The 15623-nt window shown below is 44.1% G+C and overlaps 1 protein-coding gene across 1 annotated transcript in view; it reads left to right on the forward strand.

Annotated features, from left to right (window-relative positions):
- Positions 1-269: 269 nt before the first annotated feature.
- KDM7A (lysine demethylase 7A) overlaps positions 270-15623 on the forward strand; it is an 80024-nt gene continuing 64670 nt past the window's right edge. The window contains exon 1 of the mRNA XM_075428135.1: positions 270-388. Coding sequence (XP_075284250.1) covers positions 270-388 — 119 coding nt within the window. The remainder of the gene's footprint in view (positions 389-15623) is intronic.

Consider the following 15623-nt stretch of genomic DNA (forward strand, 5'->3'; position numbering starts at 1 on the left):
AGGGGAAGGCGGGCGGGGAGGGGCGGTTCTCCCCCTCCTCCCGCCTCCGCGGGGGCTGGGTGACGCACGTGCGCGCGCCCCCGCGCGCTTGTTGTCCGCTCGCTCCCGCGCCGCCCGAGCCCGTGCTCTGCCTGCCGGCGGCGGCCGGGGCGCGCGCGGCGTGTGGGGCCGGCACGCGCGCTGTTGTTATTGGTGCCGGCGGCCGCGGCGGAGGGAGGGGGGAGGGGGGGGGGAGCGGGCGGGCGCCTCAGTCAGGGAGTTCTTTAAAGATGGCTGGAGCGGCGGCGGCGGCCGCCGCCACCCCCGTGTACTGCGTCTGCCGGGAGCCTTACGACGTCAGCCGCTTCATGATCGAATGTGACATCTGCAAGGACTGGTTCCACGGCAGGTGGGAGCCGGGAGCCGCGCGGGGCGGCGGGGGGGGAGCGCCGGGCCGGCCGCGCACCGGGCACCGGCGGCGGCAGTCACCCTACCCCGCCCGGTAACGGCCGGGGGGACAATGGCTGCGCGGGGGGGGGGAACGGGCTCCCGCCCGCTCCGGCTCCCCCCCGCGGCGGTGGCAGCGGCCGGGGGCTGCCGTCCCTGCGCGCATGGCTCCGCGCTTGCGAGGGGGGCGGCCGGGCCGGCCGAAGCGGCCGGGCGGGGGGAGGCCGGTTGTGAGAGAGCAACAGATGCGGGGCTCCCCGGCCGCCTGAAGTTTAGCCGGCGTTTGGGAGGCGTCGTGTCCGTGTCCCCGCTCCCGGGCCGGGCTCCCGGGTGGCCGTGCGCTGTGTTTGGGGTGGGCGAGCGGCGGAAGGCGGGGGGGGGGGGGGGGTGTCGGTCGCCGCGCTCCTCTTGCCGCTTTGACATTTCAAGCCCGGTCCCGGGCGGCCGCCACCGACTCGCCTGTGTTCTGCGAGCCGAGCGTTGCGAATAATAAAGGCGCGGCGGCAGCTTCCCGGCTGCGAGCGGCAGGAGGAGGAGGAGGAGGAGGAGGCGGCGGTGGGGATTCACGGGCAGTTAAACAAAGGAGCAAGTTGGGGGCCCCGCGGCTGAAGCGGCTCGGACCGGGGCTGCGGGGCTGCGAGCTGCCGCCCCCGTTGCGTGGGGAGCCCCGGCGTGCGGGGTAGGAAGTGCCCGGTGATTGACAGCGGGACGTTTAAATACCCCCCCCCCCCGCCCCGTGTAACAAAAACAGGCTCCCGGCGAGACGGCGCCTCGCCCTCTGCCGGCACGGCCCGGCTGGGCCCGGCACGGCTCGGCCCGGGCCCCGCGTCCGCTCGCCCCCCGCCCCCGAAGCCGCCCCGAAAAGCGGTGACCGCCCCGGGGCCCCGCACCTCGCCGGCCGCGGAACAAAGCCGGAGGGCCGGGCAAGGGCGGCTTGCCTTTCGTCCGCTGCCCTCGCCGCGGAGAAACGATGGCGGGGGGGGAGGTGTTGTTGTTGTTGCTTTTTTATTTGTTTATTCGTTTATTCTTTCTTCCTCTCGGCGGCAGAATGAAAAAGCGCTGCCTGAAAGTAGGTTGCGCGTCTGGGTGTTGCTTAACAGCGGTGGTTGCGCGTGGGTGTATTCTCGCCACGTTTTAAGGATGAAAGGGCGGCTTTCGGTGTTTCAGAGGTCGGACTGTAAATACGCGGGGTTGACGCGCTCTTTGTGTGCGGGTTTCCCCCGGCTCGAACCGCGGTGTAGCAGAAACTCTGAAAAGGGCTTTGTGAGCTGTAAAAACTGGCGAAGCAGAGCTGTCGCACCTTTAAAAACACCCCCTCGTTAATACTTTTAGCTAGGCTGCTGCTGCTCTTGCCAGTGCTGTTGTCCGAAGCTGGGTGCGCGGCAGCTTTTCTGGCTCAAAGTAGCTTAATGGGAGTTCATCAGAACTTGGTCACTGTAGTAAAGGTGCAGACGTTGTCTGAAGGTGTTTGTATGGTTAAATGTTCTCTTGCAAGTATTTTTCCACATTTGTGTGTTGCTCTTTCAGTCTGTCGTAGCAATTGCTCAGCTTGCGTGCGGGCTTAACTTAAATGCTAGTCTTGTACACTACTATTACTAGGGTACAAGTGAGGCAATTTCTGAAATTGTTACGAGGGAGAAAGTATTGGCTGTCTGATACAAAGGTGAGACAAACCACTCAGTAGCTTTCTCAAATCCTGATCTGCATGAAGATCCACAGCAGTTCCTGTGTTTGAGCTCTGCCGTGCACCTGGAGAAGAACTATGCTAGCACTGGAGTGCTCTGGTAGTCTGAAAACCTAAGCGTGGAAAGTAAGCAAGCCGGCAGGAGCTGGCGACAGCCGTGTTGCTCTGGGATTTAGCTGCGTGCTCACCCCGTCTTGTGGCTAAGGGAGACCGTTGTCCTCTCCCAGCTGTGGTCTGCTCTGGCAGTGCCATTCCCCTTGCTGTGAGAATATCTGAAGACTGTTAGATAGCTTGTGAAGGAAAGTGTGCACTCTCAAATCTTGAAGTTTTTGGTGAACTTCTTAGTTTCATGCTTTCTTGCTCCCCCCGTGTGGAATGGGATTGATGTGCCTTTATATTAAGAAACATATAAACCCTGTGTGTACTTAAGGCTGTGGTGTGCTAGCATGATATGTAGCACGTATTATTGGATTATGGACTCTTTGCTGCCTTCTTATGTCTAGTCAAGAGAGTGCCTTAGCAGTATGCTGGAGGCAGTACAAAGTCTGTTCTGACAGATTGGCACTAGTCCCTTTAAACTTTATGGGATTTTTTTCTGGGTATTCTTGCACTATCTGTCTTCAAAAGACTGTACTTTGGCTTACTATCAGTATATTATTGATATATTGCTATTGTTAAATATGCATTTTATTGCTTTGGGCAAATATCTGTGTAAAAGCAAATATTTTGATACGCCTTTACAAGGTTGTGAACTTACATTCTGGGTTTACTCTACAAGTGGGCCTAACGTCCAGCCACAATCTTGTGTGATTACCTCTCGCTGAACAAAAGAGCGTAATGTGTGTGTCTGTGTGGTGTTTCAGGCTTCATCACTTTCTTGAATGGCTCGCAGGAGCGGGGAGACTACAGAGACAGAGAAGTGACAAACTGTCAGATCTTTCAGATGGGCAAATCCATTTGTATTTTAGACAATTTCTGTCTTTTTCCCCGCTGTCTTCTTTAAATGAAAACATCACATTAAGCTGCTTCCCCCTTCCTGGCTTGTCTAGAATATACTCTACCTAGAACGCAGCAGAAACACTCCTTTATGCTGCTCTCAGCGTACAACTTTTTCTTGGATCTGTTCAGTAGCTCTTGACAACTGTTTAAGTTCTTGTCTGCATCTTCAAATGATGTGCATCATAGCACGATACTTCTGGCTGTGTTTTTGATGCTTTGCCTCAGGTACGCGGTTAACTACATACTGTTGTCTTGTCTTGGTTGTGTTTTTTACTGTGATTAATGTAACCTCATGCACAGAATATCCTTTTTTAGCCCATCTTGCAGTCAGCTCTGTTCTTGGAGTGTGTGTGTGTAATTTACAGAAATCCTGTTGTCACCTTTGAATTTTTTGTCCTTTTTTCTGTCCATGATACCTGTACTCGACTAGATTTATGTGGATTGCATAGATGTCCCTTACTCTTGTAAACTAGATTTCAGACAGGTTGAAACAAACTTATGGTTAAGCATATAATTCAGTTTTGTCTGTACAACGTAATGTTTGTAATGCTTCAGGAGTAAATGTTTGTGGAGTTGGCTCTTTAAGGCTGTTTGCTGTGTGAAGCTGCACTGGTACTGTACCGATTGTAAAGGTGCATGGAGATGTCAGGCGGCGAAACTGACAATTAAAAGTGTCCATAGGAAGTTTTCTGTGCAGCACTTTTCCACCGGATGTTTTGGTTGTCAGCAAACATACAGTGAGCTTCTAGCGTGTCTCAATGACAAGCAGGGCAAGAAGCTGTCAGCTGAGTGAATGCCAATTACAGTAACAGTCTCTGTCTCTTAAGATGCCTGTAACATTTTTAATGTTTTTTTTTTTTTACATTAAGAACAGATTTTTTTAAACAAAGGAAATATTTTATTCTTTAAAGCCACAGCAGTGGGGAATAGGAAGGGAAAGCATCTGCTTTTTTTTTTTCGAAATTGGTAATTTTGCCGAAAATTTCATAATTGTGTCTCTTCCTCAAGGAGAGGAGAGAAGGAAAACAACCCATCCAGCTTTGCTTAGCTCAATTCTTTGGTGTTTTGTGTAAATGAAACTTAAATTTAGAAGCCATAAATCCTTCTTCTTGTATAATTTTTTTAGTGTTTACAGAACTCAGCGTTTCATTTGAGCAGGTTAGAGGAAAATACAGCACTGATGTACATAATGTACGTATGTACGTAATCCTGTTGCAAAACAAAATCAAATTGGTTATATGGAATTGTTTTTAAATTGCTAGCTCTTGCTCTCAGGAATTATCTTATTTTCCCCTTTCCTAGAGCGGTTCATTGATGGTATATATAATCTCGCCATTAAGCAATTGATGCTTTTTTACAGCTTTTCATTGTTAAAAAACATTTAATAACATAGTCTGAAAAGAAAGGTGGTTGATGTACCTTTTGAGGATGGTTATTTAAATTGCATATGCCTTGAGGCTTTTGTGTCAAATGGAAAAAAAAAATCAGCCCCAAAATCATGTCTGAGCTAAGTTCATGTAGAACGTAGTTTTTCTGATATTGTACAGATTTGATCATGTCTTCATTTGGTCTCTGAAGAAACATAAAATTTCTCAACTACGACTTAATCTGATCTCGATTTCAAAAATCAAGGTTTCATCTTGCAGTGTTTAGGTTGCATGGTACAGGTCCCTCTTACTGCACTGGTTTGTACTCTGGAGGCAGGCTTTCCCCTGAAGAAAAGAAGGAAATGTACGTGCTATAGTGAGTACTTTTCCTGAATTGGTTCTTTGTTTTGGAGCTTTAAGCATGAGGTTCTGCATGATGGGCTTCACCAACTCTTTACTGCTGAAAGAGGCTGTCTCGCTCCTGGCTGCATGCTACTACAATTTCTCTTTTGCTGGTTCAGTGCTTGTCGGATTGTTTGGTAAGTCAGCTCTGCTCAGAAAACTGACAAAACCCATTCTTTTGCTGGGTTAGCTCTTTGTTGGGTTACTGAGCTGAGCAGGCTCATCAAGGGCCAGGATGAGTCCCAGACTGTTGCAAAACACTGGTGAGGACTGTGTTGCTGGAAGAGGTGATAGTGGGTGGGAAAGGCAGGCGTTGCCCATTTTTCTTCCTGACTGCCCGCTTTGGGATCAACAGCTCAGCCAGTTTTGTGGAACCTGGTTTTTGTGTCTCGGTCACCATATGTGATTCCATTTTGAATCCGATGGCCTCGGCCTGGACCCATTGGCTTGTCCAGTGGCGACCATGACCAGCAAGGCATTTCCACTGCAGTGGGAACGTTGCAACCCCAGAGCATCATCTGTCTGCAGGGACAGTGGAGCTCCTGTGTCTGTCTTAAAGGGACTTAGCGAACAAGGTATGGTGAGGCTTATGTCAAGAAACATAGAGACTGCAAAGAGAGACTGTTACAAGTGCCTTTGGGTGCATACATTCTGTTTACAGAAAATTAAGGCCTTGTAATTATAAATGTTTGGGGGCCTAAGCTGAATTAACACATATTTGTCTGGTCACTGGAGCTTTGGTCTGGCACCAGAGGCTCTTGAGCTGGCTTTCTGGCTTTTATAATGTATAAGCCTTAAACTCTTCCTGTGGCAACTGGGTGTATGTTAGGGAAGTGTATTAGACCTCAAGGGAAAGTTTATGTGTTTGTTAACCTTACTTTTCTTTGGTTTAGCCTTGTTTCCTCAGAGGTAAGATGGAAGCCTCAGCTTAAGTCCAATGAGCTGTATGTCCTCTGCCAAAAGATTAAGTGATTTCAGCTCTTCTAACAGTACAAAAGCTGAAACAGTTTTGGTTTAACTGAGAAGACACTAATAATAGTAAGGATGACAGACTGGGACTTGTATAATTGGGTGTCTGTTTCCAATCTTTTTATACTCTTCATGTGAGCAAGCCATTTTTTCCCTCTCGGTTCCCATCTGTGAAGTGGGAAGACTTATTAATATATATTAAAGTAGATGTATTCTACCATAATAAGCACTGTGAAGTAGTAAGTATTCAAATGTCTTCATTTTTTTGAAACTCTGTAATAACATGTAGAATTAGATGTACAAGTTTTTCCCTTTACAGTTTTCTTGAAAAACTGGCTGTATTTGAAGTATATATGCTTTGAAAGTTAACACTTCTTTCCTTTAGAACTGTAATTTGGTAAATCTTTTCGTTTGATGTTCTGGAATAAAACCTAGTAGATGTTTTAGAACATGCATTCGAACATAATAACTAGGACAAGAAAAAAAAGTATTGTCCCATAACGATCTGTAAGAGAACTGAGGGATACATAATTCAGCTTTTTAAATTAGAATTGCAACAAGATTCTTGTGAGTTCCTAAACAATTGTTAAATGCTAATAGTTATAATTTCTGAAGTACAAATTAGTTGTTGCCTGTTCAATGTTAGTTAAAAGATACAAAGGTTCAGAATTAGTGATTTGAATGCTACCTTTTTTTTGTAATGTTATAGTTGATCTATATCAATATTTTTGGTATCATTGTCATTTTTTCAGCCTTTCTTGACTGTGCAGACAGAGGCACTGTAAGTCTTTATGTGTAATTTAACTGGCTAATAGTGAATTTTTTATTAGCTGGTTAATTTATGGTGATTTTATACTCCAAAATGTCATTTGATGCTTACATAGCACTTCAGTATCTTCCTTTCCTTTTGTTATATTTAATGCATGCTTGATTTGACTGAAGAATTAAAATGTTTTGAGAAGGCTCTGTTTTGTGACTGCTGTATCTACAAACTGCAGAGGTAAGAGAAGTTTGGGAGTGGGGCTGCTGCTTGATACACTTAATTTCTGTATGGATCTGCTAGCTGCCACAGTGCAGAGCGTGAAATATATTACTTTTATTTTAAACTTATCTTGATTTGTTTATAGTGCTGAGCTCTCTTATGGCAACACAATGGCAATAAAATGAATTAAGACTTACAGTGGAGTATCACTCTGTTAAATGCCAGTGGGCAAAATCACATTAATTTTGTTTTCATTCTTCATTTGTGGTTTCTAGCTTTTTTTTTTTTTGTGGACAGTTTTCATATTCATTAGATTTTTTTTTTATGCTCAGTGTAGTTTTCTGTGCACTTTCTGTATCATCCTTTGAAAGATCATGTGGTACCATGTCTCCATTCTGTTCAGATGATGGTTTGCACAAGTTGAAGATGTACTCATACTCTTCATGTAAATATTTGTTCTTTCCGTACATCAACTCAAACAACTCTGAGTAATCAGTAAAGACTTTCATAGGTACAGCATGAATGCTTAAAAAAAGAAAAATCCTCAAGTTTTACATTTGAGTCGTGGCTGAAGTATGAAGATTCAATTAACAGCATTGCTATTGCTTTATTAGCAACATAGGAGAGATTTTGGTGAAATACACAGCTTTTGAAATAGCTAAGCTATTTTTCTTTTGTCAGTCCTTTCTAATGTAACAGCTCATGAATACACAAAACGAACAAAATCTATGGAGTATGAATAGTCTTGGGATGTCTGCTATATGGTGGTAATGTGGATTTATGTGGCTAGTTACATTTCCTCGGGTCAATTCTGCTTTTGAATGGAATTAATATTTAATACTGTTTTCTCCATTACTTCAGCATTAACTAAAGTAGACTTTAAAACTGGTCGGTCTTTTTTAAAATATTGTGTTTGTTGTTGCTCAGGCAGGCATGAATGCTGATGTTTGCCACAAAAGCAAGAAAGCTTTTTTTTTAAAAAACCCTCCCACATCATTCTGTCTTAAAAGCCAACTGGAGTGAGGATGACTGTTCTAAATTTTTAACATATTGTGGTATGAAGTCTATTTATTTTCATTTGAAACTGTCAGCTGACAATGCAGCTAGCCTGGGAAATTAATTTCATAAATTTAATTGTGTTTGTTCCATTTACATTAATGCTTTATTCACTTAAAGGCTCTTAAAGCACTGTTCGTGAAAATGAGTGCAAGGAAAGGTGAGTTTCTGAGAAATGGAAGTCTTTGATATTGAGGATATAGAATTGATCTGTTCAGAAAATACTGGCTGATAAGTGGTAAGAATGACAGAACAGACTGACATTTTGCTTTTGGGATACTGATGTTTGAGGACCAATAAACAAAGACAAAATCGGATAAATGAAGAGCAACCAGGGAAATTGTTATGCCTTATTACCTAACAGTACTTGTAAAAGTTCTAGTTGGCTTGCCCAAGGTGCAGATTTTTAGTTTTGTTTCAATAACAAAAATATTTTTTAAAAACCTTTTTACTAAAGGACTTACATCATGCTGTACAACACCGCATGTTGACTTGCAAAACTCAGTGTTGAGATCAAGTGGAAATGAAATAAGGCGCTGCAGCTTAATGTATGGCTTTCAGGGGTACTGAGGGCAGATCTGTGAGCTCCAGAGCGCTGTATGGAGCAGCCTAGGAACAGTACCAAAAGCAACATAGCCATGCAAATGTGACGTTGTGCCTGGGCAAATGTTGCCAGTGTACCTCTCAGGATAGTGGTTTCCCTTTTTGTTTCATGATGGTGTGCTGTGTTGACATGCCACAGCCTCAAGCCCAAACGCCCCGTCGCAGGTGTTTCTCTGCGCTCTATTACGTTTCTCTGTGCTCTATTGCTTGTGTGAAATAGGGTGAAAAGCATGTTAACAAAAAATGGTGTATGCATGTAGTCTCCTGAATCTCAAGTTAAGTTTTGACTACAGCATTTGTCTGCCTGGAGGACACATCAATGTGATGCAAAGGTGAGCAGCAACTTGCTGCCTCTGATGCTGTGCCCTCCTATGTGCATTGCCGGGACCTCTGGGGGCATCACTTTGAATGTCTTTATGCTGCAGTAAAATGTGCTGCTCTGATGTGATGAATATGGGAGAAGTAGTTCAGAATGCTGTTCTGATTCTTGCTGAGAATGAACAGGGCAGCTGTAGTATTGCGTGACTGGACCAGCATCCTTGCTGAAAAGTGTGGTGTTTAACTGAGTGAAAGCAAATGCCTTGGCTCTGACTTACGCTTCCAGCATGGTCAGCTGGCTTGTGCTTAAAGTGTCATGAAACTCCAGTAAGAAGGATTTAGGTATGAACTAAAGTTAGTAGTATTGTTTAAGTAGATCAGAATTTTCTGAAGCGAAGATGTAACGCTTAAGTGCTTCTGCAGATGTTTCGTCTTGGCTTTTGTATTTTACCAATAAGGGAAAACTCTAATTTTGTTTTGATTTTTGGAATTGGTGTCTTGGCTAGCATTGCCAAATGAGAACATCCTGTGCATTCTGTTTCTTGGTCCTTATTTGAGTGTGGAAATAACTTCATTGGCTAATGAAAAAACCGCAAACCCTCCACTAAGGATGAAACTTTTTACTCCTAGCTAGTTCTGGTACTGGATACTGAATAGACTTATTACTATAAGAGGGATCAAAATCTTATGTGTTGGTGAAAGGAAGGGATCACTGTTGGTGCCAGTGCTTGACCTGTTAATGGGAGGTGCCTCACATACGAGTGGTCTTTTCCCAGAAATGGTTTCCTTACATTAAGGAACAGATCCGAGATATCTCTAAAATCCTGTTTGTTTATTGCACATTAGTGCTCTTGTGACTTTTTTCTTTCCCCCCAGCATGTTAATGTCAACGGATGTCTCCACCTTAATTGGCTGAATCATTGTCTTTCATAGGGTAGCACTGGATCTAGTTATCTTTTTTCTTTGATGCTACACACAGTCTTAAACAGCATGATGTGGGGAGGCGTGTAAAGAAATGAGACAAAATAATGGAAAAGTCGTAAAACATTGGAAAATTGAGCGTTAGCCTTTAGATATGGTCGGATGATCAGTGAAAAGATTTTGAGCAAAGATCCTGTTTGTCTGAACTAAACTTACATGAAACCAGCACTGGTACGTTTGCATCATGTAATTAGAGAGTGAATTGCAATGCGTTCCATACTGCTCTTGGCACATGTGTGCTGAGCATGGAAGTGAACGCATCCCTGCAGTGTGTGATGTCAGTTCCCAGTGCAAACTACATGGAAAATTCCCAGGGAGTTGCCTGTGGACCATACAGCAGCTGGAAACATGAAAGTATCTGTAGTTTTCCACACCATCCCAGGGCAATACTAGTAAAATATAATACATTTTTTCTAACACATCATGTTAGTAAATGTTTTGAACAGTCTCTTTTTCTGTTGTATTTTTTTGTACAGCTAATGGGGAATTTGAGGACAGAAGTAGAAGGTAAACGTATTCTATTAACTGGACTGTGGGTTAACACAGTATAGTAAAATGGTGTTTCTTGTAATGCCCACCTGAGAAAGCTGGACAGGTCTCTTTCCAGCATGAATGTATGCCTTGCTCTGAGCCTCTGAGAAATTCATCAGCTTTCTATGAAGTTTGTGCACCGTGAATCTTTGGAAGAAGGTTTTTGTTAGGATATCTTCTCTATCCCGTAATATGCTTGCCAGCATCATGTATACCCTCGTATATGTTTGGAAGAAAAACTGTAAATCTGTAAATGATCGTTGTTGGAAACATACTGGCTATATGCTAAGAGGTTGGCAGTAAAGCAGATACGTCCTTTTCAGACCTCTGTACCAGATACAGAGAAACCCGTAACTGAATGGGACTTTTGGTTTTTCTGGTGAGATTAGGAGATTTTTCTGTTCTCGTGGGCTATCTACAAAGGCAGTAAACAGCATAGTGAAGAAGAGATAGTCTTCTAGTTGAAAAGCTGGATGGAGAGAGGACAGGAAAGTAAAGACAATGCAGAAGGAGATGGATAATAGAACAAAGAATACTTGGGGAATACTAGCTTGTACTGCAAGAGTCTGGAGTTTTAAATTTGAGCGTTAATTTGTGAGTGAAAAAAGCTTCTGTGCTACAATATCCGCTGCAATGACCAATCACTCTGAAGTGTGGAAGATCCATGTTCTAGTGCAGCCAGTAGGCTTGCTGATGCAGATGCATGGTTGAGTTTTTGATTTGATGGAAACTGCTTTATAGTGTGCAGAAGAGAAGAAGTGACGATCAACACAAATTTAAATTTAAAATGTAGCTTTCTCTAGCTTTCTCTGAATGGAATCTAACCTGAATCAGCTGCATCAAGTCCAGTCTTAATTCTTGCATTTCCTGAAGAGAAATACACAGTTTGAGGTTGTCTTACGTAACTCTGTGGTCTGAATTGCTACGTAAGAACTGTCGTTTTAAAGAACACTGACTCTGGCTGTATTTAAATTGATGTACTACAAATTATATTGTAAGGTTGAGGAATTGTCACTCTTCAAATAGCTTGATTATTTTTTCTTAGTATTTTTACTTAGTTTCATAGCTAGTGCTGTGTAATACAAACAAACCGGTAAACTTTTCTTCTGTAATTGAATTGTAAGAAAAAGGCTTAATACTTCGCATTCAGTGACTTACTGAACTCAAAGTCTCTTTTCAGATCATTGACCTCTGAATCTTTATCTAGGAAACACTCACGGTAAAGCATTGTCCTTATGTGAAGTATTTACTACTTTTTGCTAATTATTAAACAAAAACCTTTTTGATGCTTTGAGATTGTGTTAGTGGAGGTCGTAAAGAAAAGCAAAACATTACTGTCACTTTCAAACCAGAAAAGCAACAACTATTGGTACTTGCACTGCAAAAAGTCTGGCAGATATGAGGCAGGTTTTGGGCAAATTTAGGGTCCTCACCAGTTCCTGAAATATTTAGAGAAATGGACAGCTCTGCCTTTTTTTTGGTGGTTTTTTTTTTGTTTTTCTTTAAAAGAAAAAACAGGTGCATTCATAGTGAGGGGACAGACTCTTACGTTCCTGTAGGAAGGACTATTAAATCAGAAGACTAAGAAAAAGTGTCAGTATATCTTAAGACCTGCAAAAGGTTGTGGTGTAATACATGCTCACTGTATGTATTTATTCACTAATGTCAGGAGCCAGGGACCAGAACTCAAGATAATCTTGTCGATGTCTGAGTGCTCTAACCAGAAGATTATGTTTGGGTCATGTTACATTCTGTTCTGGGCCCACAGTTCTTGGAGCCTTCTCTACAGAGTAAGAGGCCACAAGTCGGGGAGATAAAAGAGTATCTTGACATAAAAAGTAACCTGGCTGTGAACATTCCCTTGAGATGTGTGGGCTTGAACTCCCACAACCTGAATAAGCACTGCGGCTGTCTCACTTGGAAAAATGAAATCACTTCTCCCTTCAGAACTATTTTTTAAAGCCTGGTACTTTGAAAGTATGGCAGCTGTTCTTGCCTTCTGGCTTAGATGCCGGGGAAGTGGGGCACACTTGGCTGGGTGTGCAGGGTGGGCAGAATAGATGGTGCGTTTGGAATTTTCAAGTCAAGTGGTGAGGTGCCAGTTGAGTGTAGGTACCTCTGTGGTTAGCTGTTTGTCTTCTGAATTGAAGCAGGGTTTAGGGGCCAGCATCCTTGTTTGGATATTGCCCTAATATGCTTATATAGCTGTATTCCTTTTTTTTTCTTTTCCTACTGTGTTATTGCAATTTCTCCCTCATTCTTCTCTAATCTGGATTTGATACTATACCAGCAGGCAAGGGCAATGATTCTCCCCCTCTACTCCGCTCTGTGAGAACCCAGCTGGAGTACTGTGTTCAGCTCTGCAGCCCCCAGCATAAGAAGGACGTGGACCCGTTGGACTGGGTCCAGAGGAGGGCCACGAAGATGATCAGAGGGCTGGAGCACCTCTCCTGTGAAGAAGGGCTGAGAGAGTTGGGGCTGTTCAGCCTGGAGAAGAGAAGGCTCTGGGGAGACATTACGACAGCCTTCCAGTACCTGAAGGGGGCCTACAAGAGAGCTGGAGAGGGACTTTTACAAGGGCATGTAGTGATAGGATAAGGGGTGATGGCTTTAAACTGAATGAAGGTAGATTTAGATTAGATGTAAGGAAAAAATTCTTCACTATGAGAGTGGTGAGGCGCTGGCACAGGTTGCCTAGAGAAGCTGTGGCTGCCCCCTCCCTGGAGGTGTTCAAGGCCAGGTTGGATGGAGCTCTGAGCAACTTGGTCTAGTGGAAGATGTCCCTGCCCATGGCAGGGGGGTTGGAACGCAGTAATCTTTAGGGTCCCTTCCAACCCAAACCATTCTAGGATTCTATGAAAGTAGTTGTTCCTCACAACAGTTCATTCCAAAGCTGCATTGTGTTGTACTTGCTATTTTAACTAATCCACTTAGTATTGTTTGATGTGGAACAGAAGTCCTCTGGTAGTCTTACTTTTCGTTTAAACTAGATTTATAACAGTGTAGTGATATAACCACATTAATCCAGCCAATTTTTATTTAATAAAGTAACTTTCACAGAATCACAGAACTGCTGAGGTTGGAAGGGACCTCTGAAGATCGTCTAGTCTACTCCCCCTGCTCAAGCAGGGCCAGCTAGAGCAGGCTGCTCAGAACTATGTCCTGTTGGGTTTCGAGTGTCTCCACAAATGGAGACTCTGCAACCTCTCTGGGCAACCTCTTCCAGTGTTTGACCACTCTAGCATCTAAAAACCAAACAAATGCTTTTTTTTTTTTTTTTTTCCCTTTGTGTTCAGATGGACTTCATATGCTTTAACCTGTGATCGCCATTGCCTTTTTGTCCTGTCACTGGGCACTTACTGAGTAAAGTCTGTCACCTTGCTCCTCCCGTCAAGGGTTTTTATACACATTGATATTTACACACATTGATAAGATCCCCCTGTGCTTTCTCTTCTCCAGGCTGAAGGATTGCAGTTCTCTCAGCTTCTCCTCATCTGAACGATGCTATAGTCCTTTAATCATCTTAGTGGCACTTAGCTAAACTTGCTCCAGTATGTCCATGTCTCTTCTACTGGCAATCCCAGAACTAGACCCAGCACTCCAGGTGTGGCCTCAGCAGTGCTGAGTAGAGGGGAAAGATCACCACCCTTGGCCTTTTCACAATGCTTTTCTTAATGCAGTCCAGGAGGCTGTTGGCCGCCTTTGCCGCAAGTTTGCATTGCTGGGTCATGATCAGCTTATTGTCCACCAGGGCTACAAGGTCCTTCTCTTGCAGAGCTGCATTCCAGCTGGATGGCCTTCAGCATGTCATGATGCAGATTACCCTGAGCCTAAGACCTGTAATAATGTTTACTTTCACTCTTGAATTGCAAAGACATAATTTACTTAACTTATATCAAAACATTTTCATATAATCACTTCTTGTAGTATTGACACCCGAAATAAAACACTTGGATGTGTTGCTCTGGCAGACTTCCTGTCTTCTCTCATAGAAACAATTAAACAAAATTTGAGTCAGAAATTCTCTCCTCAAGAATTAATTTTGTGTTTTTCACAAAAAGTGAACTGTAATGTCTCCTGTAATTTCTACACGCAGAGTAAATGCCTGTAGTCACTTGCAGGGAACCTTTTGCAGTAGGTCCTCTGCTTCCTTCATGCTTTCCTTGTGCATTTATTTGAGCGTTCTTGCTCTAACGTTATTGGTCTTTTGCCCACTATGAAGAAGGTGGCATTGTAAGAGTTACATATACGTGCACTAGAGTGATACATGGGTAAAATCTTTTTTTTTTTTTTCCCCCCATCTAAAAGCTGTGGAGCTGAGTAGCACAGAGTAGCACCTCTAGAAGTGTTTGTGTGTAAAATCTAGAATAAAAGATGTGGATTTGTGCTATTGCAAATAATTTAAATGACTCTAGATAGCTTGTGATAGAGCAAAACTGGCTTTGGTATCCTGAATCTGAACTTTTTAGAGTTTTAGATTAAAATCGGTATGTCAAATTATATCCAGAATAAAAATAATTGATGCAGGTAAAATTCAGTCCAAGTGCTGATGTAACTTAACCCTCAAACTCTGTTTAGCTTTGTTCTGCACTGTTTGAAGTTTCCACGCAGTCTGAAAATTACTGTGCTTCATTAATTCCATCTGGAGAGGGTTGTGTGGATAGTTAGGGCCTGGCGGTCGGAAGATGTCGTGCTGTACGGAAAGGTAGGCCCCCCCCTCCTCTCCTGATAACCAGTAGCGTTTAGCCCATGGTGTAAGCAGACGGAAGTGACGCTGTAAACCTAAGCTATATAATACTGTGCTACCCGTCAATAAACGCCATTTGCTGTCCACCACATTGGTGTCTGCGAGCTGATGGCCCGAGCGGCCGGGGGGTAGGTCGCCGTGCCGTTCCTGAACCAGGTCGCCACGCCAACAAAGGCAACAAGTGGTGTCGAAACCCGGGAAAGACTCGCCTGGAATCGGGTGAACGGCGGCTGGAGCGGCAGGACCAGCCCGGCGGGGAGGACGCTCCCGGACTAGCAAGGAGGATGGAAGCCCTTGTGAAGGTCGTATCGCAACTACATAAGCAGTGGGGGATTGATTGTAAGCCCAAAGATTTTACGCTCGCAGTTGCGAGACTTTTGCATATTGGGGTCATTGACCAGCCGGTGGATATTTTCCACCCTGAAGTGTGGGATAAGTGCACTAAAGCGTTAGCCGAGGAGATGATGTCCTTGGGTTGTGGGAGAAACCTTAAGTCGTGGGGGAAAGTCGTACAGGCCCTGCAGAAAGCTAGACAAGAGCAGGAGACCTGGAAGGCGG

Source organism: Opisthocomus hoazin, chromosome 8 (assembly GCF_030867145.1).
Source record: "Opisthocomus hoazin isolate bOpiHoa1 chromosome 8, bOpiHoa1.hap1, whole genome shotgun sequence".
Classification (NCBI taxonomy): domain Eukaryota; kingdom Metazoa; phylum Chordata; class Aves; order Opisthocomiformes; family Opisthocomidae; genus Opisthocomus; species Opisthocomus hoazin.